This window comes from Bos mutus, chromosome 29 (genome assembly GCF_027580195.1).
Source record: "Bos mutus isolate GX-2022 chromosome 29, NWIPB_WYAK_1.1, whole genome shotgun sequence".
NCBI classification, from domain to species: domain Eukaryota; kingdom Metazoa; phylum Chordata; class Mammalia; order Artiodactyla; family Bovidae; genus Bos; species Bos mutus.
Window position 1 is genome coordinate 840,422 of NC_091645.1, and position 27,683 is coordinate 868,104.

Sequence of the window (27,683 nt, forward strand, 5' to 3'; positions counted from 1 at the left end):
GCACTGGGACGACCCAGAGGGATGGTATGGGGAGGGAGGAGGGAGGAGGGTTCAGGATGGGGAACACATGAGAAATAAAGGAATAAAAAATTTAAAAAAAAAAAAAAAACTGTTCCACCAAATATAAAATAAAATTTTCATCTCATTATCACCATGATATTAAGAGATAATGCTAATTAAATGTTTCTTAAGTGTTTATGTAAGAAATGTTTTCTAAGAGGTCACATATTGCAGGCACATATGTATCTATATGTGTGTAGATACATATTCATAAAATGATATCTATATTATGGATAATTAAGTAAAACTACAAAAAGTATTATATTTAAATATAATTTGTTTTTAAATACATTTTTTGACTCCTAGTTGAATTAAAAATATTGTGACATAATTTAACCATTAAACTGTTACTTGGTTGCTTCTATATACACTAAGATTTTAAGTGAAGAAAGTAAGAAACTTAATATTGAGTTATTTTTTTTTTAAGCAGCTCATCTCAAAAGTCAGTTTTGAGATGAGAAGTTAGGGATTTTTTATTTCAGAATCACAATTCTGTAACTGTTATTCTCTATAACAAACCAAAGATTCCCCCAGAGGTGGGTGGCCCAGGGTAGCATTTGGGCAGGGGTAAGAATTGAAAAATAAAAATGAGAGAGAGAAGCAAGGTCAAGTTACTTAAGATGTTGAAGAATTCAATGGATAGGTCCCTGAAAGTAACTGGAAGAGAAGTATCACTGGTTTGAAAACAGCTCATTGATAATAGGGACACAGTGGGAGGTTCCTAAAAAGGGGAAGTTACATCATTAAAGCAATGCCTTAAAGACAGTAATCTTCCCATATTGCTACAGGAAGGCAACATTTTCTGCTTTCCTGAGAAGCAAAGCACCATTTCCTGCTTTCCTACAAAAGCAAAGGGTACAGAGTGCAAAGCTAGGGAGTACCAGCTAAAAAGCTGAGGAACCAAGGTGAGGTGATGACCTGAATCAAGCGTAGGGAGGGAAAAGACAGTAACAACACTTAGACCCTCCCTTCCAAAGTAGAAACAATACCACTCCAGGATAATTGTGAGAGAGACAAGCAGCCTCTGACAGCCAGGGGCAGACCTGGCACTACTGGCTTTGCCTTGGAGTTCTCCTGGTAAACAGGTACAGAATACAAATATTGGAGAAGGCCACTCTGTGACTATGATGGGTCAAAACAAAATCAGACCATCAGTTCTCATGTCTGAACATAGACAAAACCATGAATACTGTCCAAACCACAAAAACAACCATCTCCTTATCCTGGCTGACATGAGTGACTGCTGTTTAACCAATTACAGCTTTACTTAGCCTAACTCCATTATTCCTACCTCCTAGATAAGAATTTTGTAGGTATTCAATAATAGAATCACACTTGCTTCCAGTACTAATAAGCAAAGCCCTATTTCCTTGAACCCTCCCCAAAATCACCTGATAAAAGCCCAAGTCTAACAGTAACTCCTTTCTGATACCCTGTCACTAACTCACTTTCGGTTCTCCATGGTGTGCATGCTCTCTCACTGCAGCAAGTCAAAGCACACAGCTTTCTTGTGTAGAGATGTGTTCTCTGGTAGTCTTTGGCTAGAGGACACTGACAGGTAGAATGAAAAGGAATGCGAGTACTCACTGAGTGAGTGAAAGTCGCTCAGTCATGTCCAACTGTGCGATCTGATGGACTATATGGTCCATGGAATTCTCCAGGCCAGAATACGGCAGTGAGTAGCCTTTCCCTTCTCCAGGGGATCTTCCGAACCCAGGGACTGAACCCAGGTCTCCTGCATTGCAGGCAGATTCTTTACCAGCTGAGCCACCAGGGAAGCAAAGAATACCAGAGTGGGTAGCCTATCCCTTCTCCAGTGGATCTTCCAGACCCAGGAATCAAACCCGGGTCTCCTGCATTACAGGTGGATTCTTTACCAATTGAGTTATCAGGGAAGCCCTTAAGTATTCACTGGCTAAATCTAAAAAAAATGCTAATAGTTTTATTTTAAAATTTCAAAAACTATAATTAATTGGAAGTTATATCTGTAGTTATTTCAGTCTCCAATTTAAAAAAGGAGATGCTGAAGTCAATTTCTCTATAAACTCCCATATAGAAAATAGGTCTTGCTCTTTTCTCATTCTATTAAATACCAGATACAACTAAGATAACAGTTATCCAAGTGTAAGTGATAGCTAAAATAAGAAGAAATCTGCTTAGAAAAAGGCAACTTTTAAAAAGATAGCTTTAGAAGTAATGAAGCAGTACTGGACCTATGCTTTGTAGGGTCAATATTACACATAAAAAACAGCCTGTTATAAACATGCATAAATTCAAAAGCAAGAAAATTAACATCAGTTGTCTTTGAGTGGCAGATTTTAGTCATTTAAAGTTTTTTCTTTGTAACTTGTTCTTTAATACTTTCCAACATTTAAAACTAAACATAAAACAGCTCATTTAGAATGCCACAGATGTGAAATTACTTATTATCTAAATAAACTTCGCTTTCCTTATTCAACTTTTTGAATATGGAATACAGGCTTCTTATGGGAAAAAATTTTACAGTATGTAAACATAAGAAATAGACAGTGAAACCCAATCTCCAACAAGGGTTAACCTGTACCAACATGTTGATTCTTATTTCAGACAGTTTTCAAATGCACGAACAGACTTTTCTCCTCTCATTTAACACTTTCACAAAACTGCAGTTTTACTGAAGTTATTTACTATTTTGCATTACAAGCAATGCTACAATAATTATCTTCCGCCCACATACTCTTGTGTACAGTAATTCCACTTCTGATTCCTTTTTCTCTCACCTGCTTTATCAGAGTCATCACCACAGATGTTCTCCTGAGCAACTGGGTGAAGATGACCAAATGGATCACGGTCCAGAGGGCTCCCAAGAAAACTTTGTTCTCGGCTTATTGAGACCCTTAGGGGGTCTCTGTCTTGATAAAAATCAGGTTTACCTGGGAGGAAAAAAAACTGACTTACTGGATGTTAGAAACTTTGTTTCTTCTTGAAAGTAAAAAGGGTAAAAATCTAAACTCTTAAAAGTTTGATCAATGTATCAAGAAAAAGTAACTGCTTAACTTTCACACAGCCTTTACATTGTTTTACTTCAATTTTACTAAGTTTTTAATATGCCTGGAGAACTTACTAACCATTAATATTGTAAGGTATAATATGTATTCATAATGTAAAATTCAAAAACAGTCACAGCTAATCTGTGGTATAAGGGACCAATTCAGGTGTTTACCCTGGGGAGAAGAGAAAGAAGAGTTAATATCAAGTGTACAAAGGAAGAGTTTACGGAGTTCTCTTACATTCCAATTCCGGAGCTGGATGGTGTCTACCTGAGGGTGATTTTCAAAGTACTTATTTCTATAAGTAAAATAAATAATTATGATTGAAATAAACACTTATGAAACAAAGGAATGGGAGACACTCAGAAGTAGAAGCTAATTTACTGGGGGCAACTCCAGAAAAACTTGAGAATTAAGAGGCAAAGTGTATTACAAAATGAAGGTGTGTATTAGGGAACTGAAAACAGGTAGAAGGTTTAAAAACACGTACTTGGAAAAGAGCCCTCCCATCACTTTAGATTCCTGTCTCTCAACATCATCCCCAGAGAAGACTAAAGGTTTATTCTCTGGAGAAATGGAATCCTATACACTGTGATCAATTTTATGGCAGACTCTCAAATTGGAGAAGTGTCAAAGGTCACCTTCTAAGGGGAAAAGCGCCAGTGCCACAGCTGACAGGGTTCAAGCCTGTGTGGAGAGACCCTGATGGATTTCCAGTCTATCCTCTTAGCCATGTGGCCACAGCTTCACTCTGAAACCAGGGGGATCGGGCACAGAATGAGGCAAGGGTGCAGGGAAGAAAAAGAATGGCATAAGGAAATCAGGGGTATTGAAAGAAAGTCTACATCCTCTACCCTCAGGTCTGCCTCCAGACAGCACCAACAGCCAGGCTTGTATCAAAGCTGGAGGATCTTTCTTTGAAGAAACTAAACAGTAAATTGCTCAGGTAAAAGAACCACAGGTACTAAGTTGACAGTCCTCAATGCAAAGCCACCTTTTCCAATGAAATCCAGAAGTACATAAGGTCCCCACCTATAAAATTTCCAATTAGCCATTCAGTGTTCCACTGAAATATGCAAGATTTTAGATTTTAAAAATTCTAAACTTTCACACAGGAGAAAAAAAAACAAGGAAGGACCTAGACAGAAAATACAGGAAACTGAACAAACAAAAACCTATAAATATTCAGTGTAGGTAGTATCTTGCATCCATAAAACAAGAGCAAGATGCTATGAAAAGAAACAATCAGAAAAGAGGACAAGCTTTTAGAAACTATACTTTGAGAGCCAAAATAAAAATTTCTAAGAATGTTAGAAGAAAAAGCTGAGACAATGCTCCTAAAAGGTAAAGCCAAAATAAATAAACTACAGAGAAGAAATTTAGCTCAGATTTTCTCAACTTTATCATCACCCACCTAAGGAGCCTTTTAAAGACTTTTCCCCTAATGGCTTCCCAACTCTATGAAATTTAATAACTATATATATCCTGTATATCTTTTTTTGTGGGGGAAGAGTAAGCATTTGGAAACTTTAATACCAGGATAACATTGCTTTGACATTCAACTACATGGTCTGTAATTTAACAAAATATTGGTCTGAAAGGATTGGAGAATACCCTGGTCCTTCAAAGACAGTTTCAGAAACTCTGTTTTCAAAGACAAGGGATAGTATTCACAAAGTATGAAACTACAAAAGGTGAAAAATAACATATGAAACTATTTTTACAAATACATGCATTATCTACAAATAAAAGTAGAGACATATTAACCAAAAAGAAAAGATTAAGTAAATAATTATACCATATATCACTTTATGTACATTTGTACTTTGATACATAAAAAGTAAGACTTTTTCATCTCCCCCAAAACCAATTTTCACCCCTTTTGGAGGCAATAATAGCCTTGTCAAGAATGTATCATTCATCTCAATGGTGAAAAACTGAAAGCATCCCCCCTATCAGGAACAAGACAAGGGTGCCCACTTACCCCACTATTGTTCAACATAGTTCTGGAAGTCCTAGCTACAGCAATCAGAGAAGAAAAAGAAATAAAATGAATCCAGATTGGAAAAGAAGAAGTAAAGTTCTCAGTCTGCAGATGACATGATATTGTACATAGAAAACCCTAAAGATATTATCAGAAAATTACTAGAGCTAATCAGTGAATTTAGCAAAGTTTCAGGATACAAAATCAATACACAGAAATCACTTGCATTTCTATATACTAACAATGAAAAATCAGAAAGAGAAACTAAGGAATCAATCCCATTCACCACTGCAACAAAAGAATTAAGTATCTAGGAATAAACTTACCTAAGGAGACAAAAGAAATGTACACAGAGAATTATAAGACACTAATGAAAGACTTCAAAGATGGCATAAACAGATGGAGAGAGATTCCATGTTCCTGGGTAGGAAGAATCAATGTTGTGAACATGCCTATACTACCAAATACAATCTATAGATTCAATGCACTCCCTATCAAATTACCAATGGCATTTTCCACAGAACTAGAACAGAAAATTTCACAATTCATATGGAAACACAAAAGGCCCTGAAGAGCCAAAGCAGTCTTGAGAAAGATGAATGGAGCTGAAGGAATCAACCTTCCTGAATTCAGGTTATACTACAAAGCTACAGTTATCAAGACAGTATGGTACTGGCCCAAAAACAGAAACATAGACCAACGGAAAAAGATAGAAAGCCCAGAAATAAACCCATGAACCTATGGGTACCTTATATTTGACAAAGGAGACAAGAATATACAATGGGGCAAAGACAGCCTCTTCAATAAATGGTGCCTGGAAAACTGGACAGCTACATATAAAAGAATGAAATTAGAACACTTCCTACACCATACACAAAGATAAACTCAAAATGGATTAAAGACCTAAATGTAAGACCAGAAACTGTAAAACTCTTACAGGAAAACATAGGCAGAGCACTTGGTGACATAAATCAAAGCAAGATCCTCTATGACCAACCCATCTCCTAGAGTAATGGACATAAAAACAAAAGTAAACAAGTGGGACCTGATTAAACTTAAAAGCTTTTGCACAGCAAAGGAAACTATAGGCAAAGTGAAAAGACAACCCTCAGAATGGGAGAAATTAACAACAAATGAAACAACTGACAAAGGATTAATTTCCAAAATATACAAGCAGCTCATATAACTCACTACCAGAAAAACAAATAACCCAATCAAAAAGTGGGAAAAAGACCTAAACAGAAATTTCTCCAAAGAAGACATACAGATGGCTAACAAACACATGAAAAGATGCTCAATATCACTCATTATTAGAGAAATGCAAATTAAAACAAGAAGATACCACCTCACACCAGGCAGAATGGCCATCATCAAAAAGTCTACAAACAATAAATGTTGGAGAGGGTGTGGAGAAAAGGGAATGCTCTTGCACTGTTGGTGGGGATTAAATTGTACAGTCATTATGGAAGACAGTATGGAGATTCCTTAAAGAACAAGGAATAAAACTGCCAATGACCCAGCAATCCCACTCCTAGGCATATACCCTGAGGAAAGCAAAATTTAAAAAGACGTATGTATCCCATTTTTCATGGCAGCACTATTTTCAATAGCTAGAACATGGAAGCAACCTAGTTGTCCATCAACAGATGAATGGATAAAGAAGTTGTGGTACATACACACAATGGAATATTACTCAGCCATAAAAAGGAATGCCTTCAAGTCAGTTCTAATGACACGGATGAACCTAGAACCTATTATACAGAGTGAAGTAAGTCAGAAAGAGAAAGATAAATATCGTATTCTAATGCATATATACGGAATCTAGAAAAATGGTACTGAAGAATTTACTTATAGGGCAGCAATGGAGAAACAGACATAGAGAATAGACTTATGGACATGGGGAGAGGGGAGGAGAGGGTGAGATGTATGCAAAGAGAAATATGGAAACTTACATTACCATATGTGGGGTGGATGGCCAACAGGAATTTGCTGTATGGCTAAGAAACAAACAGGGGCTCTGTGTCAACCTGGAGGCGTGGGATGTGGGGGAAGGTGGGGGGAAGTTCAGGGGAGGGGATATATGTGTGCCTATGGCTGATTCAGGTTGAGGTTTAACAGAAAACAACAAAATTCTGTAAAGCAATTATCTTTCAATTAAAAAAAAAAGAATGTATCATTCAATTTCCAACTAAAAGGTGTTCCCACAAATAGAGAAAATGATGTGATCTGAAATTATTTTAGTGGTGTTTAGTATTTGGCTTCGTTTTTACTAAAATCCACTGCCAACTACAGAAGCAAATACAAGAAGAAGCACGAAGGAGGCTTGAAAAGTGACTGTGTCTGGTGAGTAGGATTAAGGGGTGAGGGGTGTGTAGGGGCAAGAAGAAATACTGTTTCATGCTGTAATCTTTTAGCACTAGTTGCCTTTAATTATGTGATTAAATTACTGCCCAAAGAAGTGTGATAAAGGCTATGACGAAAGCTCCCAAAGAGCACACGAGAAGGACACATGATAGTCCAGGCAAAGTTTATGCCACAAAGTGGCACCAAACTCAACCCTGAAGGGAGAGAGCAAGATCATGAAGGCCCTGGTGGATGAAGTTAGGGACTTAAGACTTAGTTTAGACTTACCCTCCAGTCAAGGGGAAACTACCAAAGAGTTTTAAACACAGGGCAATAGAGGCAAATTACTCTGAGTACACCATGGAAAAATGAATGAAAGTAATGCTAGGCTGGAAACAGGGAGACATGGGAGTTTGTAACTATAAGCAAGGTGAAAAGACAGCCTTCAGAATGGGAGAAAATAATAGCAAATGAAGCAACTGACAAACAACTAATCTCAAAAATATACAAGCAACTCCTACAGCTCAACTCCAGAAAAACAAATGACCCAATCAAAAAATGGGCCAAAGAACTAAACAGACATTTCTCCAAAGAAGACATACAGATGGCTAACAAACACATGAAAAGATGCTCAACATCACTCATTATTAGAAAAATGCAAATCAAAACCACTATAAGGTACCATTTCACGCCAGTCAGAATGGCTGCAATCCAAAAGTCTACAAGCAATAAGTGTCGGAGAGGATGTGGAGAAAAGGGAACCCTCTTACACTGTTGGTGGGAATGCAAACTAGTACAGCCACTATGGAGAACAGTGTGGAGATTACTTAAAAAACTGGAAATAGAACTGCCATACAACCCAGCAATCCCACTGCTGGGCATACACACCAAGGAAACCAGAATTGAAAGAGACACGTGTACCCCAATGTTCACTGCAGCACTGTTTATAATAGCCAGGACATGGAAGCAACCTAGGTGTCCATCAGCAGATGAATGGATAAGAAAGCTATGGTTCATAGATACAATGGAGTATTACTCAGCCATTAAAAAGAATACATTTGAATCATTGCTAATGAGGTGGACGAAACTGGAGCTGATTATACAGAGTGAAGTAAGCCAGAAAGAAAAACACCAATACAGGATACTAAGGCATATGTATGGAATTTAGAAAGGTGGTAATAATAACCCTGTATGCGAGACAGCAAAAGAGACACAGATGTATAGAACAGTCTTTTGGACTCTGTGGGAGAGGGAGGGGGGATGATTTGGGAGAATGGCATTGAAACATGTGTAATATCATACAAGAAATGAATCGCCAGTCCAGGTTCGATGCAGGATACAGGATGCTTGGGGCTGGTGCACTGGGATGACCCAGAGGGATGGTATGGGGAGGGAGGTGGGAGTGGGGTTCAGGATTGGGAACACATGTACACCTGTGGCGGATTCATGTTGATGTATGGCAAAACCAATACAATATTGTAAAGTAATTAGCCTCTAATTAAAATAAATAAATTTAAATTAAAAAAAATAATAAATTAAAAAAAAAAAAAGAAAGAAATGACAGCCTGAATTAAAAGGGTAGTAGTGGGAATGGAAACAAGTGAATCAACTAGAAACGGTAGTGGGAATGGAAACAGAGTGGATCATCTAGAACTGAAAAGAGCTGGTAATCTGTTGGGTGTTGGAGAGGTACAGACAAGGAAACTGTTAAGACTTACATCGGGTACTTTTCATTGAAAAAGGGCTAAAGGATAAGGAGGTGTAGGTGAAGGAATATATAGCATTCCCTTCTAAGCAAGAGGACATTTTTGCAATCTCAAACACAACTCATTAATTTACAGGAATCAATGGTGAGAAATTCCCAATGCTCAATCTGAATCAGGGCAATCACCATTCTATTCCTGAATAGTTTTGTTTACCAAATAGTGCAAAATGAAGCAAAACTTCCAAAGCCTAGTAATGAACAGAATACTTACTTTATGTTATAATTTCCATAAGACATTAAGAAGAAAACAAAATGTGGAATGACTCAAGAGTTATTCAGAATCTCTACCTTCTTAAACTCTTTTAGCCAGAAACAAAAGTACAATATTTTATGGCTTAAGACCTAAATGGGCTTCCCTTGTGGTTCAGCTGGTAAAGAATCTGCCTGCAATGGGGGAGATCTGGGTTCAATCCCTGGGTTGGGAAAATCCCCTGGAGAAGGGAAAGGCTACCCACTCCAGTATTCTGGCCTGGAGAATTTCAGGGACTATACAGTCCATGGGGTTGCAAAGAGTCAGACATGACTGAGCAACTTTCACAAGACCTAAATAGCTAGTATCAATAGTAAACTTCCATGCACCCTTCTATTAACAAAGCTTATTTTCCCCCTTCAAAGAGTCTGCTTTGATAAATTTGATCAATAAAACTATCTGGTTGAGTATAAAATCTAAAAACAATTATAAAATGAAAATAAAGCTTTTATTAAGGATCACCAGAAGAAATTTTTCCAGATAACTGGATCTCTGAAGAAGCACAGAAAAGAAATATACATGTTCTTAGAGCCAGGATTTTAAGCACCATAATTATCCTGTGAAAGATACAGGAAAAGAGCAGTGAAGGTACTGAGGTGAAACAGCAGCACGGGAAAAGAGAGAGAGAGAAAAAAAAAGAAAAAAGAGTTATGTCCTAAAGAAACCGGTTTAGGAAGGAACCAGAGAAGGAAATGGCAACCCACTCCAGTGCGCTTGCCTGGAGAATCCCAGGGACGGTGGAGCCTGGTGGGCTGCCATCTATGGGGTTGCACAGAGTCAGACACAACTGAAGCAACCTAGCAGCAGCAGAGGGAAGCAAGAATGTCAGAATAAGGAGAACAAAGAATTTTTGTCTACAATAAATTGCTTTCTCCCATATATAAAGAATTTAGTTACCTAATGATGTATTTCTTTAAGTCCACGTTTAAAATACTGTTTATATAAACCACTTTTTCCCCTTCATGAGTACTCACGGTCTACGTTTCTTCAACAGCCACAAAATATTTAGCATCCTGAAATAACTATAGAAAACTAGCAAACTATTAAAAAATCACTTTATCAAACCAACTTTTTACCTAGTATAGAAGTTCTGCCACTTGTTGGTGATTCTACCTCTTGTATGGCACTAAGTTCATGTTGGTTCAAGTCCAATCCACCTCTTATTTTTGCTACAGGTGGTTTTGAGGATTTCCTACCCAGTTCTTTGTCCTGATGCACACCTATCAAGTCAAAAGACAAAGTCAGGCACAATACAGATCTGTTAACACAATGAACTTCTTCAATTATCAAGTGCAGGAGGTGAAAGCAAAGAATCATCATCAGGATAATGAGTACAACAGAATGCAATTATTAGTATCTTACCACTTTGCTTGGCATTACTACCTTCTGAAAGGAGCTGATAATCATCACAGTTGCTCCTGTCTGCAGGACCAATGTTTTTTTGATCGTGGAGATGAGGAAGCCATTCTTGGAGCTTCTGGGTTTCAAAATCATTTTCAACTGTGGGCTTACTTTCCTGAAAAAGTAGATAGATGAGGGTGGGGATGACACAGGATAAAGGGTCATGTGAAGAAGTTATTAGATTTGTAACTCCTTCAATTAGTACCTCAAGCAAACAAACAGCTCCAACTACATTATTACAAATTTATCTATAGATTAAAAAAAAAATTAGAAGTACTTCTAATATTGAAAGGGTAGTAATTCCACTGAAAAGAACCACCAGTCACAGCCTTGAACCTCAAAAACAGCCTCCACTGCACCTTTCAAGATTAGATTTGAGTATCCCTAGACCTCACATTCTCATGAATTCAAACTTCTCCTGAGCATCAAAAGAACTATAGAATTCTGTTCAGGCTAACTCATAAATTTAGGAAACAGTCTTTTAAAATACAATAGACACATTCATATATAGGGAGATATACTGTCTCCCATATAGAGAAACTATGAATAGAAACCAGAGTCCTCTCAACAATTCAGTCACAGCAGCAGGTCCAAATGTCCATGAGCCTAAAATCACACCACTTTTATACCAGGTGTTAGTACTGTCACTTAAAGAAAAAGATGGTACTCATTTTGATTCTATACAAATGTCAACAAAATGCTCTAGAGAAAGCAAAGTCTGCTATTTGCCTAAGAGAAATTCTGCTAACTAGTTATTTTACAATTTAATCTTGTGGTAAGCTCAAAACTCTTTATGACAAAACATCAAAACACAGCCTACATTTTTAATGATGTTTGCATTTGGTTGTATCAAACTACTGGCTGAAATTAGTTGGGCTTCAAATAACTATTAACCTCATAAACACCATGCAAGGCAGATGAATTTTTATGTTTTAAATCCCATGTTATTTAAGGTAGAAAATTAAAGCACAGTTAAGTTCAAACCACTTATTCTCAACAGCTAATAACTTATTATTTCAGCCTAGGAGTAAAATAAGTAGTTTGGCTGAGTTACCTGAGTCATCGGGTTACTGGTGATGTTTCATTCTTAGATATTCAAGTTTAATACATACCTGGCTGTCTTTGAAGAAATCCTTCAGAGTCTCCCGATGTTTCTGTGTCTGTTGCTGCAAGGCTGTCTGTGTTGGTACAAGCAATACTTCTTGGGCTTTCTGACTAAAAGGCAGAACTTCTTTTTGTAGCTCCAACTGCTTCTGAAGTCCCCAGTTATCTTGCTGAGCAAAGATGGGTTGTGAAAAACTCAAAATTCTATCTTGAAGTCTTGGGCTCACAGAAGCACTAGAGGGAGCTGCACATTCAATCTTGGCTGAATACAATTCACATATGTTTTGAGATTTTACCTCAGCAAAAGGTAGTGGAATAAACGAATGTTCTCTTTCCTTGGGTAGAAACAAAGAGGGCACAGGCTGCCCAGAAGCATCACCTTCAATCAGTTTTGTGTGATTGCCTCTTAGCAGTTCTTCCTGGGCCTTTTCACTAAAACGTAGCACTTCACCCTGAAGGCCCAACTGTGTGGACACATGGTCTTGCTGAGGCAAAACAGCCTGGGATAAATGCAAAGGCCGCTCCTGAGGTCTAAGAATCTCAGGATGACTTGAGGAAACAGCAAGGTCACTTCTAGCTGGAAAACACTTTGGCATTCCTTTAGAGTCAGCAACAGGCAGTGCTACGTGGGATAAGGATGAAGAGGCGGTGGTCTGCTCAGCTGAGACCCCTTTTTCCAATTTACTTAGTGTTTGCAAAAGGAATTCTTCTTGGACTTCCCTCTGTATATCTAACTGCCGTTGATAGGCCTTTAAATCACCATGGTGAGGTTGGACAAAATGCTCAGGTGACTTTCCCTCAAGTGTATGTTGTCTGGGCAAAACCAACTCTCTCTGGATTTTCTCGCTACATGGAAGGGGGTTTGTCTGGGCATACAAATGTTCTTGTTGAAATGTGACTGGATAATCTTGTTGAGGCAAAACAGGCTGTGGTAAACCTAAAAGTCTATCAGGCAACCTTGGTATCTCAGAATGACCTGAGGAGACTATATTATCACTCTTAGTTGAACAAGGTTCTTGGATTCTACCAGCTTTACTAGGAGGTAATGGAGCAAGAGGCTGTATGACCTGGGGTAGGAAGGAGGAGGTGCCAACCTGCTCTGGAGACACTCTTCCCTTCCACTCACCCTGTTTGTGCAAAAGAAATTCTTGCTGAGCTTCCTGCCTAGACTGAATGATGGCTTCCCTCTGTGTAGCTAACTGTTCTTGGAGTGACTTCAGGTTATCTTGCTGAGGCTGTATAAGCTGTGATAACTTCCAAAGTCTATCCTGCAACACTGGGATCTGAAAACGGCTTGAAGGAGTTCTACTCTCACTCTCTGCTGAAAGAGGTTCCCGAGATTCAGCAGAAGGCAACGAAGTAAGAGAGAGCTGCCCTAACCGGGGTGTGAACGAGGGGCAAGTCTGTCCAGAAGATACATTCCCTTGGGATCTCTGGCTGAACTGAAGGGCCTCCTCTTCTCTGTCTAACTGTTCTTGCTGTCCTTCCAAATTACCTTGCAGAGGTTGTGTATGTCGTGAAAATCCCAGAAGTCTTTCCTGAGATCTTGGGATCTTCCAGTGGCTCAAGGGAACAGTACTGTCACTCCTGAATGACATGTATTCCTGGCATCTTTCAGATTCAGCTCCCTGAGACAAAGAAGTGCCAGTCTGTTCAGAAGGGAAAATTTTTTCTAATTCACTTTGTTTGTGTACAAATTCCTGAGTTTCTTGTTTATCGCCAAGTATTACCCTCTGAACATGTGACTGATTGTGGAGTGCTGTTAAATTTTCCTGCCGTGGCAGACTATACTGTGGAAAACTAAGAGATGCATCCTGAGATGCTGGCATTACCAAATTATTTGAGGGAATAACACTATCCCTCTCAGAGAAATAAAAGTTCTGAATTCTCCTAGGCTCAGTTTTAGCTGAAACTTGTGAAGCAAGTGACTGTTGAGTGACCACTGGCAGGAACGAAGAACTCATCTGCACAGACTTAGCGTCTTCCAAATCCCTTTGTTTACGTGAAAGTAATTCCACTTGGGCTTCATGCCTGGCCTGGAGAGCATCCCTCTGTGTCATAAGCTGCTCTTGGAGCAACTTCAAACAATCGTGCAAAGGTTGGAACTGTTGTGGGAAACCTAAAGACCCATCCTGAGATGTGGGCATTTCAGTCTGGATTGAGAAATGCTCCTTCTCAGTCTTAGATGAATACTGGTCCTGGATTTTTCCAGACTGAGGACCAGCAGAAGGCAGTGAAGTAAATGTATGCTGAGCTACTTGAGGTGGGAGAGAAGAGGACCCAGTCTGTTCAGCCCATACTCTCCCATCCAACTCATTCTGTTTATGCACACATAATACTTCCTGGGCTTCCCGCCTAGCCTGAAGGCTGTCCCTCTGCGTTTTTAACTGTTCTTGGAAAAATTTAAAATTAAGCCTATCCTGAAGTTGTGGGACCCCAGGATGGCCTGAGGAAACACCAGTCTCTTTCTTGGTTGGAGAAGATTCCTGGATTCTCCTTGACTCAGCTTGGGCTGAAGGCAGTGAAGCAAATGAATTCAGAGGTACTAAAGGAAGGAATATAGAAAGGCCAGTTTGCCCTTCCAACTCTTTCTGTTTACACAAAAGCAATTGTTCCTGAGCTTCCTGTCTTGTCCGAAGAACTTCCTTCTGTAGGTCTAACTGTTCTTGGAGAGCCTTCAAATTACTTTGCTGGGCTATGATATTTTCTGAGAATGGCAAAGACTTATCCTGCATTTGGCCAGCTACAGAGTGGCTTACAGAAACTACACCTTTGCTCGCAGTTGAAGAGGGCTGCTGGGTTTCTCCAGACTCGACTTTAGTAGGCAGAGAACTAAAAGAATGCTCAGCTACCAGTGGTAAGAATGAAGATGGTTCAATTAACTTAGAAGATACACTTTCATTGTTCTCTGAGAACACTTGCTGGGAGTCTGAACTTTGAAAAGCTGTTGCCCCAGATGTTTCAGCTCTTTCTCTAGCATCCTGTACTGTCAGTGGCTTATCATGTGATAAAGCCCTTGAAAGCATTTGAGAATCTTTAGCGACCAATTTGTAGTCTCTCTGTTGTACTTCAGTCTGTGAGAGTTGCTTTTGGTGTTCTTCTGATTCCAAAGCTTGCTTGGCTAAAACATGTGAAGTGACTAATGCTTCAGTTGTTTCTACCTGTCTTTGTGGAAAGCGACTCTGTCTTGAAACCTGAGAATCTTGCTCTAATTTGGAGATCTGTACCGGTTGTTTGTCAGGACTCAGTTTGGGTCTCTGACCTTGATCCTCATGTTCTGATGGAACACTGGGTCTTTCAGATATTGGTGGTGGCACTGATGTAACAGAATCAGGTATCACTGGCGTAGCTGACATGGATGGGTACTTTCCTCTTAACATTGCCTGATATTCAAGTAATCGCTTCCTGGCTGTTTCAACAGACTGCTTGTGAAACCTACCCAAAACAAACAAATGTTACTCTTTTTTGATGAAAACAAAAACAACCTACATTCTCAAGTGTTTATACATTACATTCAATCTAGGGATGGCCATAATCAAGGCAGAAATGGAACAATGCTATTAACATTGCTCTTTGAGAAATCTACATATCATTAATTCTAAAGGGAATCCTGGTAAGATCTTCATATACACCAAATAATAAACCCTGAAAATGTAGCCACACAATATCACATAAAAACTGTACCCTAATTAATACCTGTTTTGCTGTAATAGCTGTTGCTGATAAATATGAATCATCTGCCTGTGCCTATCTTCATCAGAACATATGGTGTATGATGTTGGAGCAGTGCTGACCTAGTAAAAGACAAAGCTACTAATCAAAAGGCAAATACAGAAACAAGTACTAGAGTATTTTACATAAACTGAAGTTCTATAATTGTAAACTTCCATATAGCCTTTTTTTTTTTTCTTCTTCTTCTTCTTAAAAAAGACTGGCACTTCCATTGTTGAGAAATGAAGTAATCTGTCACTCTCGTTTAGTGTCAAGGAAGTTCAAGAGCTCAACATACCTATTACATACAAGTCATGGTCATTGTATTAGCACTGTCTAGAAACTGAAAGATCAGAGTCATCAGGTTTGTATAAACTTACTTATACACATGTATATATATATATCAATCAGGTTTGTATAATCATATACATACATACTTTAAAAAAAGATAATCAAACACAAATTAGAAAGGTGTTTTACTTTTCTGAACACTAAGACTGATTGTTCTTATCCTCCAACAGTCTACACAGGGATGAGATTTCCTGCATCCTACCCCAATCTGTTGAGTTTTTTTTCTTTTTTCTTCTTCCAGCTGAGCTCTGAAGCAATCAGTTTCTAATCTTAACTTCTGTTGTTCAATCTGTTCAAGCAATTCCAACTGCTTTTGCTTCTGTTCTTCTATTTCCATTATCTAAGTAACAAAAATACTACTGATCTATTAACAACAAACTCATACCAAAGTTTACATGCATTACAATGAAAAGTAATAGGTCTCATCCCCAAGAGTACCAATTCTCCAAGAAGAAAGTGGTGATATTTTATCTGTTCCTGCCACTGCCAGAGGAAGGAAAGGAGTGAGATGGAGAAAGGGGAAAGGAGAAGGGAGAGAACTAAAAATAAACATATTAACTATTTCTATTTCCTGGGAGCACAGGGAAACCTTGATCACCACTGAAGCACCACCTCCAGAGAAGTAGCAAATTCTGTGTTCACATCTTTAGCTCTTATCCTGTTTTCAGTAAGGATAATGCCTAAGAAATTAAATATCAAGACCTCCCACAACACTTTGATTTCTTAGGCATACTCGTAAAAGGGTGCAGTTATCTAGAAGTTAAACAAAAGTATAGTGAACAACATTCAATCTTTACTGTCAGGCATGAAACAGATGGGAAAACAATGGCAGAGGCATGATAAACTCTAAAATTATACCAACACACACACACAAATCCAAGAAATAAAAACATCTATGTTAAAGTAACTACGATTCATGAGGACAAGGACTAGTCTAACTGGTTGCCTACTAAATCCAACACCTTCTAGTCCTTGAAATATACATAAGAAACAAGGAATGAACAGAAAAGGGAATCTATGTGAAGCTTTATTAAGCGGCACACTTCTGCTAGAAATGATCTAATTTTCAAAATTAAAAATGTCTCAATCTGATACTACCTATTCCTCATCAAGCAAGAGTGACTATAGCTGAGTTCCTGTCTTTACCTTCCTTCAATATGGTAGTCACTAGCTACATGTGACTATTAAAACTTAGAGCAATCCAAAACAAAATTTAAAATTCAGTTTTTTCAGTTGCTCTACTCATATTCAACAGCCCACATAGCTAACAGTTACCATACTTGACACAGATATGGAATATTTCCATTACTGTAGAAGAATCTATTAGACAATCCTGCTTTACAACACAGATTAGAAAGCATTTATCTGAGAAAAAACAATGGCTCATAAGATTATCAACCCTCAGATGTATTTTTTATAAAAGCTATGACTATAAACTGATTGGTTTAGTAACAATTAGCCTCTATCAAGTTAATTTGTATTAAGAAAAATTTTTCATTAAAGTAGAAGGGCCCAATATTACAGTTGTAGAAGCTGAATTAAAATTTTTTCTTTGAAAAACAGCCTTTCAAAAAAACTGTTGGGATCACAAAGTCCAAATGTTTAATATCATGACAGGGACTCAGTTATTCAACAAATATTTATTGAGTACTTACTATATATAAGGCATTGTACAAGAAACTATGTAGGGTAAATTGACTTTTAAAAAAGACAATCTCTGCCTTTATCAAATGAATGTGTAAGGTAGAAGAAATGGTTATCAAAAGTAGCCGGATTTTAAGACAAATCTCACTGGTCAAACAAAACTATAGTACCCAGGGGAAGAAAGAAACCTTTAAAAATAAAAATTTCAAATTACCTGTTTCTGCCTCGCTGCCATTCTAACTCTGACTGCTTCTTCCTGAGGATGAAGTAGAATTGAACTTGGAGCTATGAGAGGCTGAGTGGTTTTCATTTCTAAGAGAATTCCCAAAGCAAAAATTAGTTTCACTAATTTAATACAACTGTAATGTCCTTTGTTCATTTATTACATGTAATTTTATTAGGAAAAAGATGTAATGAATTAAGTTCGCTTAAGAATGTGAAAAAGAAATACCTTGTTCCTTTTCAGAGTCAGTACTAAATGAAAGTGGTTTATCTTCACTAGTAAGTGGTCCAGAGTCAATTGTTAGCATGTCACTTTCAACAACTGTAACAGATACATTATTAACATAATATCACTGTGAAAATTAAATCTGAACAATGTAACAAAAATCTACATTCAGATTATCACTGGTCCACCTGAATGTCTTATTTAGTTAAGATCCAGCCACCTTCCAGATGATCACATATTTTATCTGATAAACTCAAGTCAAACACAAAAAGAAAATAAAGAAGATACAAGAAGATGTAAGACTAAAATTGTAAACAAAAAGGAAAAGATGAAAGACAACTGACTTAAAAGACAGGCTTACAACAGTTTCAAACACAATAGGAAAGCATAAAAAGAATAGAGGAAGTAAGGTACCAAACTGTAAAAAGAAAAAAGCTGAAGAAATTTAAATGTATCTTCAACATACTTAGATTTTAGGATTTTTATTATTTATGAAACCAGAGCAGAAAGTTAAGTTAAAGCAGTATACACTGATCATATCAGGGTAGCCAGAAACTGCACAGAGTATCACCCACACATTCATGCAGCACCTACGGATGTGCTGCATGCACATGTACCTGGTCAGGAAGGAAAGGCCTCAAAGTGGGTTTTATGGGGCAGGTGGGAGCAAAACGTTATATAATCATCTTAGAAAAAAATTATAAAATTAGAAACAGTGCTAAGTACTATATAAGAAACAAAAAAAGAGGGGCTATACAAGAGAGTATTTCAGACAAATCTGAATCAGACTAGGAGCTCAGATGAGATTTCCCTTAGGAAATGGCACTTAAGTGGACATTTGAAAGGTAAGGAAGAATCAACCAGGTAAAGAGTGTGAGATGGACAGGAAACCTTTCCAGACAGGTCAGCAGGCATTAAGGACCCTATGAGGATTTAAAAAAAAAAACAAAAAAAACTTGGTTCAGATAAGGGGAAGAACACAGTCAAATGAGGCTAGAGAAAGATTACTACCCAGGCCCTTTTCCAAAATTACTTGGTTATGGATTAAAGATGAAAGTGTCGCCTTGTATTAAATGCCAATGCCATATTCTCTCTCCTACTTCTCACTCCTTTTTACTGCTTGCCCCTTCTCTAGACATTTTCTAAATGCCCGAGTTCCTCAGATGTCTTATAAGCCCTTTTCTCATTGAATTCTTTCCACTAAGAGTTCTTCCATGCCCATGTACTTGAATATCACATGTCTGACTTCCAAACTTATCTCTCTTTGCTTTAAGCAGGTCAATTAAGTTAATAAATACGAACTGAGCACTAGTCTAGACTCTGGGGATATAGCAATGAACAAAATCAAGTTCTACATTCCAGGACTGGAGGATGAGCAAGGTGGAGAGGGGTAGGTGTCAAGACAAGAAGCAAATGAGCAAGAAAGAAAATTTACGGTCCATCAGATGCTAAGAGCCATGGAGCAGAGGTGACAGGGAGTGAGGATTATGGGGCTGGGGGAAGGTATAGGAATTTGACATTTTACATAGAGTGGCTGAGAAGGCTTTATTGAGAAAGTGGTATCTGAGCAAGTATTTGAAAGAAGTGACAGAGTAAGCCATAAATATACCCAAGGGCATCCCCCTCCCCACCCAAAACCAGCACTTTCAAAGACCATATGATTTATATTTGCTGTGTTGGAAAATCAGCCAGGAAGCCAGTGCCTACAGTGCAGTGGTTGGGGAAAAAATGAAGTCAGAGCAACAGTGAGTAAGGGAAGTAGTGGGGAGGGGTGTGTGGGGAGATCTGATGCCACCATAAGAAAAACAGTTTTCCTGAAGGAAATGGGTAGTTGTTGGAGGGTTTCCCCCAAAGGAATGACGTAGCTGACATGTTTTAACAAGATGACTCTGGAAAAAGATTACTGCAGGAAGGTGCCAAAGCTATGCATAGAGAGGAGGTTAGTGTAGGCAAGAATCTACACTAGAGAATGAATGTTACTTACACAAGGATGGTAGCTGTAAGAAATGGCTGGACTCTGGATATATTTTGACCATAGGATCAATAGGTTGATGATGATTTGGATGTAGAATACAGAAGAGACAAACCAGAATGACAAGCTTTTTGGCTTAAGCAAGAGAATTTTTTGCCACTTACTGAAATATATGATCATAGGAAAAGCAGGTATAGGGCAGGAGGGGATATCAAAAACTTAGCTCTGGAGAAGTTTAAGATGTGATTCGATACACGAGTGTGTGTGTGTTAGCTGCTTAGTCGTGTTTGACTCTTTGTGACCCCATGGGCTGTAGCCTGCCAGGCTCCTTTGTCCATGGAATTCTCCAGGCTAGAATACTGGAGTGGGTTGCCATTTCCTTCTCCAGGGGGATCTTCCTGACCCAGGGTTCAATCCTGCATTGCAGGTGGATTCTTCACCACCTGAGCCACCAAGGGAAAATATCAAATAGACATTTAAATAAAGAAGTGGAGTTCAACGAAGAGGCCAAGTCTGGAAAGACACACCTGGAAGTCACTGGCATACAGAGTGTAATGTAAAGGCATCACATTTTAGAGACCAACTAGGGAGTATCAATACAAAGAGATGAGATGTGAGAATCAAGTTCTGGGGCAATAACTAGTGGTTGTTGAGATGAGAATAAGCAGCAAAGAAAACAACAACGGAGAAGTCAGCGACGTAGGAAAACCAAGAAAGGGAGGTGTCAAAAGGTCAAGTGCAGAAAGTATTTTCAGAAGGATTCCTGCTGTACTTAGGATCAAATCAAAGACTTAAATAGGAACTACAAGCCACTTCTTTAAGAAGGCTGGCAGCAAAACATTTCCACATAAATCCAATTACTTTGTTTAAAAAAAATCTAGAAGATAAAACTCAAAGAAAAAAGCAAATCAAAGAAGAGTTATATCATGATTCTTGTTTGATAGTATGTAATTCAAGGAAATACTACTGGTTTGACTTTAGTAACTTCTGGGAATATATTTAAATAGCCTATTTATCTACCAAAATTTTTTTTTAAAAATTAACAAGAAACCAAATCTCTGGTGGGAAAGTAAAATAAACACACAATACTGTACATTCAAAACTGTTAATGTGTTCATATCCTTTGATTCGGGAATTCCTTTCCTTTGTTCCTATGGAAATAATTAAAGATGTAGGCAAAGACTTTGCTAAAATGATGCTCATTACAGTGCAAAAAAGTAATAAGAAACATTAGAAACAGCCTGTACATCTCAACATAAGGAACAGGCTAGTTCTGGTTCATCAATGTCTTTGGAAACATATCTATGAATAACTCACTACACTCAAAGTGCTCTGGAAGAGGATTCAGTAAGGTTTCTAACACTCACTGCCTGTAAGTGGCAGCATTATGGGCTTTGAAACATTTTTCTTCCTTTTGACCTCTGTTCTTTGATTTTTCAGAAATGAGCTTATCTTTGAACAACTTAGAAAGGGTTTATGTACTATAATATGAGACTGGAGAAAACTACCTTGTTCCTGCCCAGAGGATAATGTTCTGTCTTCACTCACAGTTGCTCCTGATTCAACTGTCAGGGCTTTACTTTCAGCTTCACTGACAGTTGTAATCATTTCACCCTCCTCTTCAGACACGGATTTAATTGTCCAGAGAGATTTTTGGCTTCGGATCTTATTTAATAATTTTTTAAAAAGAATTTTTGAAGGAATCCGGTGGGTCTTTACTGCTGAGGGAACTAAAAGAAAAGGAAATACAATTTATTCAGCACCTATTACAAATAAAGTAAATTAGTCTATCTTTACACTTAGTTACCACAACCACCACTGGTTAAAACAAAAGTACAACTGTATTTTCCTCAGTATTTACAATTAAACACAATTTTATAACCAGGTATAATTTTTTTCAACTTAAATTTAAATAAGGACACCAAAATTCGATTACAGCTGACCCGTGAACATGCATGTGAATTGCACGTGCATGCATGCTAGGTCACTGCAGTCATGTCTGACTCTTTGCGACCTTATGGACTGCAGCCCACCAGGCTCCTCTGTCCATGGGACCAGGCAAGAACAGTGGAGTGGGATACCATGTTCTAGGGGATCTTCCCAACCCCGGGACTGAATCCACATCTGTTTCGTCTCCTGCAGTGACATGCAGATTTTTAACCACTAGCACCACCTGGGCTCCACTTATGTGCAGATTATTTTCAAATAAATATGTTATCACAGGACTACATGATCCAGGGTTGGTTGAATCTGCAGATATACTGGATACTGAGGCCCAAGTTACAAGCAGAGTTTGGACTGTATGGAGGGTTGGCACCCCTAACCCCTTGTTCATGGGTCAACTGTATTTTTCAATGATCGGCATGCAGCAAGCTTAAAAATGTATCAGGAAGATGCTTATTCCACTTGATAAATGATGACAGAATGTGTATCTCTTAATCTGTGGTTAAGACTAGCATTCAAAATATGTGCTATAAGGTTTGCAAGAAAATAAAAGATTCTGCAGAGGCCAGAAATGAAGTTTAAAGGGGAATTCATGGCAATTGAGCCCAGAACCCATTTTTCTGAAATTTATGCCAAATCGTAGTAACCTTATACTTTGTTCGGACAGCAGTGTGAACACAGGAAACAGGGATAATGCCTAGAGCCCTACCCCAAGGAGTCTTAGAGGAGATCCACATAAAATGGGAACCCCCAAGGACTACCTATCCACAGTGTATGGTGAAGATGAAAAGAAAGTCTGAGTGGTTTTGAACAAAGGCAATACTCTTAGGAATGGGGAGAAAAGAAGTTAAAAGGAAGAAGACTTGGTCTCTAAGGAGATGTGTAGTGAAAAACAGCTTTGTCTTTTTAGAGGTATTGATGCCTCTCATAGCTCTGGCCTGGATTACTGCAGACTGTGGTATCATCATTAACATGAGGAAGACAGAAGGACAAGGCAAGAGAAGATGAAAAATGTACTGTTAGACACTGGCAACTGAAAAAATTCAGAAGGTGGAGAGAGAGATGAAGTTTGGAAGCAACCTAAGTTTGTGCTGTTCATCCTCACATATGAAGTGCCTAGAAGCACAGTAGATTGCACCGTAGAAGCACAAAATCTAAAAAGCAAAAACAAAAAAATGCTGACCTTTCAAATGAACTGAGTTTATCAAATAACCTAAGTAACCTAAAAATCTTCAGACTACATATATATATATATATATATATATATAAACATTCCTCCTATGTATATGAAAAGGATCTTTAGTGACGGAAATCTGAAGTTTCCTCCCCTTATCACTCCCATTAGTATTAGGCACTGTTTGTAGTTAAATTCAGAGAAGGCAATGGCACCCCACTCCAGTACTCTTGCCTGGAAAATCCCATGGGCGGAGGAACCTGGTGGGCTGCAGTCCATGGGGTCGCTAAGAGTCGGACACGACTGAGTGACTTCCCTTTCACTTTTCACTTTCATGCATTGGAGAAGGAAATGGCAACCCACTCCAGTGTTCTTGCCTGGAGAACCCCAGGGACGGGGGAGCCTGGTGGGCGGCCGTCTATGGGGTCACACAGAGTCGGACACGACTGAAGCGACTTAGCAGCAGCAGTAGTTAAATCAAACCAGCCTTTCCTAACTGCTGGCAAATGATTAACATTTTTTCCTATAAAATACAGCAATATTCAGGTCAGAAGTTTTTACCATCTGCTTCACTAGAATGTACTGTTTCAGCTTCTGTCATTGGAATGTTTTCAGTCTCCCCTAAACTTTCGTGTTCCATTGAGAGGTCCAGTTCTTCGTCTTGGATCTGATCAATCACAGCAGGCAGAGGCTCTGGTTCAAGGTGCAAAATCAGGTTTCCTTTCACCTCTCAATAAAGAAATGCACAGACATGTTTCCATTCCAAAATGACTAAAAAGAACTTGCACATAAAATTTTGAAGCTCATCACAGTTTCAAGTTTAAAATATGAGCACCTCTTTCAAATGAGAACTTTCAAAACAAAAACTGCTTCATCAAGACAAATGTATTTTCCCACAAAGACATTTAATAAGTAACATTTTAATGACATTTAATAACATTTCAAAGTAAACTTTGAAAGTTTACTGAAAACATCTTACTTCTGTCTGCGTTGTACATGTCTTCAAAGGCAAATTCTAGCTCTCTCTGCCAATCTTCTTTCATTTCACTGCGTTTGTATGGAAGTTCCACTAGTTGTGGTGGCATCCGTGCTACCATCAGTCTCCTGCGTGCCAGGTCCTCTTGCTGGAGCTGCTGGAGTTCTTTCATTAGTTTCTCTTGATTCTTCCAAGAATAAAGAGAAATAATTAACAACTGAGTCACACACTTTGGATAGTAACATTAATAGTGAGGAAATCATGAAGGAAATTAAAAGTGGAGAAATCATGAAGACAGGGGCTGTAGTTCCATCCCCTCCTTTACCATTTGATCAAATGCCACAAGACACTACGAGTTGGCCCTCCATATCCGCAGTTCTTCCAAATCCGCAGATTCAACCAACTATGGACCGTGCAGCACCACAGTATTTACCATTGAAAAAATATGCAGGTGTAAGCTGACCCACACACTTCAAGGGTCAACTCTATTATGCTGGCAAGTAATATGAGAAGATGGTTTTGGTTAGGCCACAAAGCTTCAAACGTGTCTGTCAGGTCTCCTTCCTCGGGACAGTCACAAAGCTACACTCTAATTAAGGTGCCACCGCTCCTGCAATGTACTTTTTTCAGTTCTCTATGCTGCCAGCAGCAGATACCATTCTCAAGTGAGCACCAAGACTCAGGGAGATTGTGGCTTAACAAATATTTCCTGTTATTCCACACTATGCTTATGATTAAACAGCTAAGTAGTGAAGAAGGGAGGAAAACCCTGGGAAGATTGACTGTGAAGTCCACTTTCTTAACCACTAAACACTACTAATTTATGCAAGAATGTGCTCAGTTTATATTACTTTTCATGTTTTTTTGCCTGTAGGTTTAAAACTTAGATGAAATTCATCTTTTAGCTTTTATAAACTAGGGGTTTATAAACTAGGGGTTAACCTGACTGTAGTCTCTCTCCATGGAACTTCCCAGGCAGGATTACTGGAGTGGGTAGCCATTCCCTTCTCCAGGAGATCTGCCTGACTCAGGGATCCAACCCAGGTCTTCGGCACTGCAGACAGATTCTCTACTGTCTGAGCCAACAGGGAAGTCCTAGTGATAAAAACTAAAAATTTAAGTCATAATTCAGTTCAAATTATACAAACTAAGGCATCTAATTCTGTGGCATCTAATTACCATAGAAGTGCATAAAAACTCATTCTTCAGATGAATGTTTAAAAATCCAAATGTATTAGTCAAATTCAGAAAAGAAAATCAGACTTCTAAGAAGAGGAATCATTTCTATGCTGTTTCAAGAATAAACATTGAACAATAAGCATGACAGATGCAATGCTATAACTACAAAGCCAGCTTTCATCATACATATTTTACATCTCTGCAACAAAGTTCAATGCTTCTTGACAGCAAGGATTGTGACTATTTTTGAACAATATTCTGCAAAGCCAACAAGTCCTTTGCTTGGTAAATATTTAACGAATCGAATCTGAAAATCCATAGAGCACAAATGTAATTCAAATAACTAAACTAGAAAAGTGATTAATTTCTTCTTGGGCTATTTTTAAACTGATTAATACATTAAACTTTTAATATATTCATTAGTACAAATTTTAGAAGAAAAATGAGAACAGTTTCATCCAACCTGAATTTGAAACGAGGAGGTAAAAGCAAGTCGGAAAACTTGGAATAACATGAATCAGAGACGCCGTTTTCCCATTCTTCAAGACTCTGTCCTTTGAGACTGTTCCCTGTCAGTTAAGTCCTACAGTGCCATCCGTAAGGCCATCAGCAGAACTGAATGCTTACTTGAGCCAAATGGATCTTTTTCATTGCTTGGAATCCCCGGGCATGTGCCTTCTCACTCTGTTCCATTTTCTCTTGCGCTGCCTGCTTCTGTAGTTCTTCTAATCTTTTAGCTTCTTCTTCAGCAGCCAAATGAGGATCTGGCTAGCAGTCAATCAATAACATTTTAGACAAATAAAGTATGAAACAAAGTGGTAACTAAAAAGCAAAACAACCCTAAAATCATGTTTTTCTATTTATATCAAATTAAATGATAACCAGCTACATATATTCTTTCAAGTTATATTTTTAAATGCCCACAATTATCAACAGCATGTATGTATGAAAAAAGTCGAATTGTTAAACAGTTTTACAACTTGTTCATTTTAAAGTAAAGTACACTATACTCATCCAAATAATTCCTCCATCCTATTTTTATTAAGAAATTCTACTAAAACAACAGTGTTGAAAGGTAAACAAATAATAGTTAAGAAATCACAAACGTCAAAGGTCATGAAAGCCATTAGCACTAAGATTTGCCTTTGGTTTTCAGCCAAAATTTGCTGCTTGGCTTGCACCTCGGGAAGGCCAAATAATCAAAACACCTTCTTTAACATAATTTCTGGCTTACTAGAACTTGTGCAAATCAATGATCATGTGGTTGTACAGTGAGCCATTATTTCATTAACATAGCAACATTAAATGTGTGCATGTGCGTTCGGGGTGGGGCATGGAACATAACCTGGATTTACTATTATACCTAAACATTCACTTTCAAATACAAGTAAGCATTTCAAACATAACTTTAAGTAAAAATCTTAAATATTTTACATGGTAAAAATCTATCAGTCAGTGAAACAATAACCACAAAAGCTATTACCACATATTTAAAATTATTTATAACTCTCAAGTAGTGAGATAAATAAAGAGATAGCTAATGAATTAAGAAAGAGTAGGGACTTCTCTGGCAGTCCACTGGTTAAGACTCTGCCCTCCCAATGCAGGGGATGTGGTTGGATCCCTGGTTAGCAAATTAAGATCCTGCAAGCTGCTCAATGCAGCCAAAAAATAAGAAAGAAACAAAGAGTGTAATGGCCAAATAAATGTATGAAAAATATTATATTCCTTTTGAGCTAATAAATATTTATGTAAATCCTTATTAACAAAGGTCAGATTAAATCAAAGTTATAACCTCTATAAAATTATTCAGTGTATTAACATGTAAAATATTAAAATGAATTTTAGGAGCAACATTTCATTTAGGCCATGAGGTTTTTAAGAAAAAAAGTTATTTGGGGATTCTTAACATCATGTGAGGGTGAATTAAAAACCAGAATGTCAACTATGATAAACCAAAATTTGAAGAGAAGGAAAAACTTCAAAACACACAACATATATAATAAACAGACTGAGTCCAGATATAATGATATATATAAAGAGTATCAATAAAGGGTCAGAGAAACATTAGACATGCCAAACAAGTTTTAATCTGACTGCTGCTGCAGCTGTTCAATTGCTAAGCTGTGTCCAACTCTTTTGGACTGCAGCCTGCTAGGGTCCTCTGTCTGTGGAATTTTCCATGCAAAAATACTGGAGTGGGTTGTCATTTCTTTCTTCAAGGGATCTTCCCGACCTAGGATCAAACTCACATCTCCTGCATTGGCAGGTGGGTTCTTTACCATGTAATCTGACCATTCAATGTCAAAACAAGGTTTTACAAGTAACTGTTTTCTTTAAGAAGACAA

At 38.0% G+C, this 27,683-nt stretch overlaps 1 protein-coding gene across 9 annotated transcripts in view; it reads right to left on the reverse strand.

Moving 5' to 3' along the window:
* CEP295 (centrosomal protein 295) overlaps positions 1-27,683 on the reverse strand; it is a 54,839-nt gene that overhangs the window by 13,505 nt on the left and 13,651 nt on the right. For 4 of the 9 annotated variants that reach the window (XM_070365118.1, XM_070365122.1, XM_070365125.1 and 1 more), the window contains 12 exons: positions 25,963-26,103; positions 24,160-24,343; positions 23,742-23,909; positions 21,571-21,792; positions 18,094-18,186; positions 17,857-17,954; positions 16,201-16,338; positions 15,633-15,730; positions 11,945-15,371; positions 10,794-10,947; positions 10,508-10,651; positions 2,820-2,972 (listed from right to left, as the gene is read on the reverse strand). In XM_070365118.1, the coding sequence (XP_070221219.1) occupies positions 2,820-2,972; positions 10,508-10,651; positions 10,794-10,947; positions 11,945-15,371; positions 15,633-15,730; positions 16,201-16,338; positions 17,857-17,954; positions 18,094-18,186; positions 21,571-21,792; positions 23,742-23,909; positions 24,160-24,343; positions 25,963-26,103 (5,020 nt within the window). Of the gene's footprint in view, positions 1-2,819; positions 2,973-10,507; positions 10,652-10,793; positions 10,948-11,944; positions 15,372-15,632; positions 15,731-16,200; positions 16,339-17,856; positions 17,955-18,093; positions 18,187-21,570; positions 21,793-23,741; positions 23,910-24,159; positions 24,344-25,798; positions 25,943-25,962; positions 26,104-27,683 lie in introns of those variants that run through there. The other 5 variants (XM_070365119.1, XM_070365123.1, XM_070365124.1 and 2 more) reach the window with 5 other exon arrangements.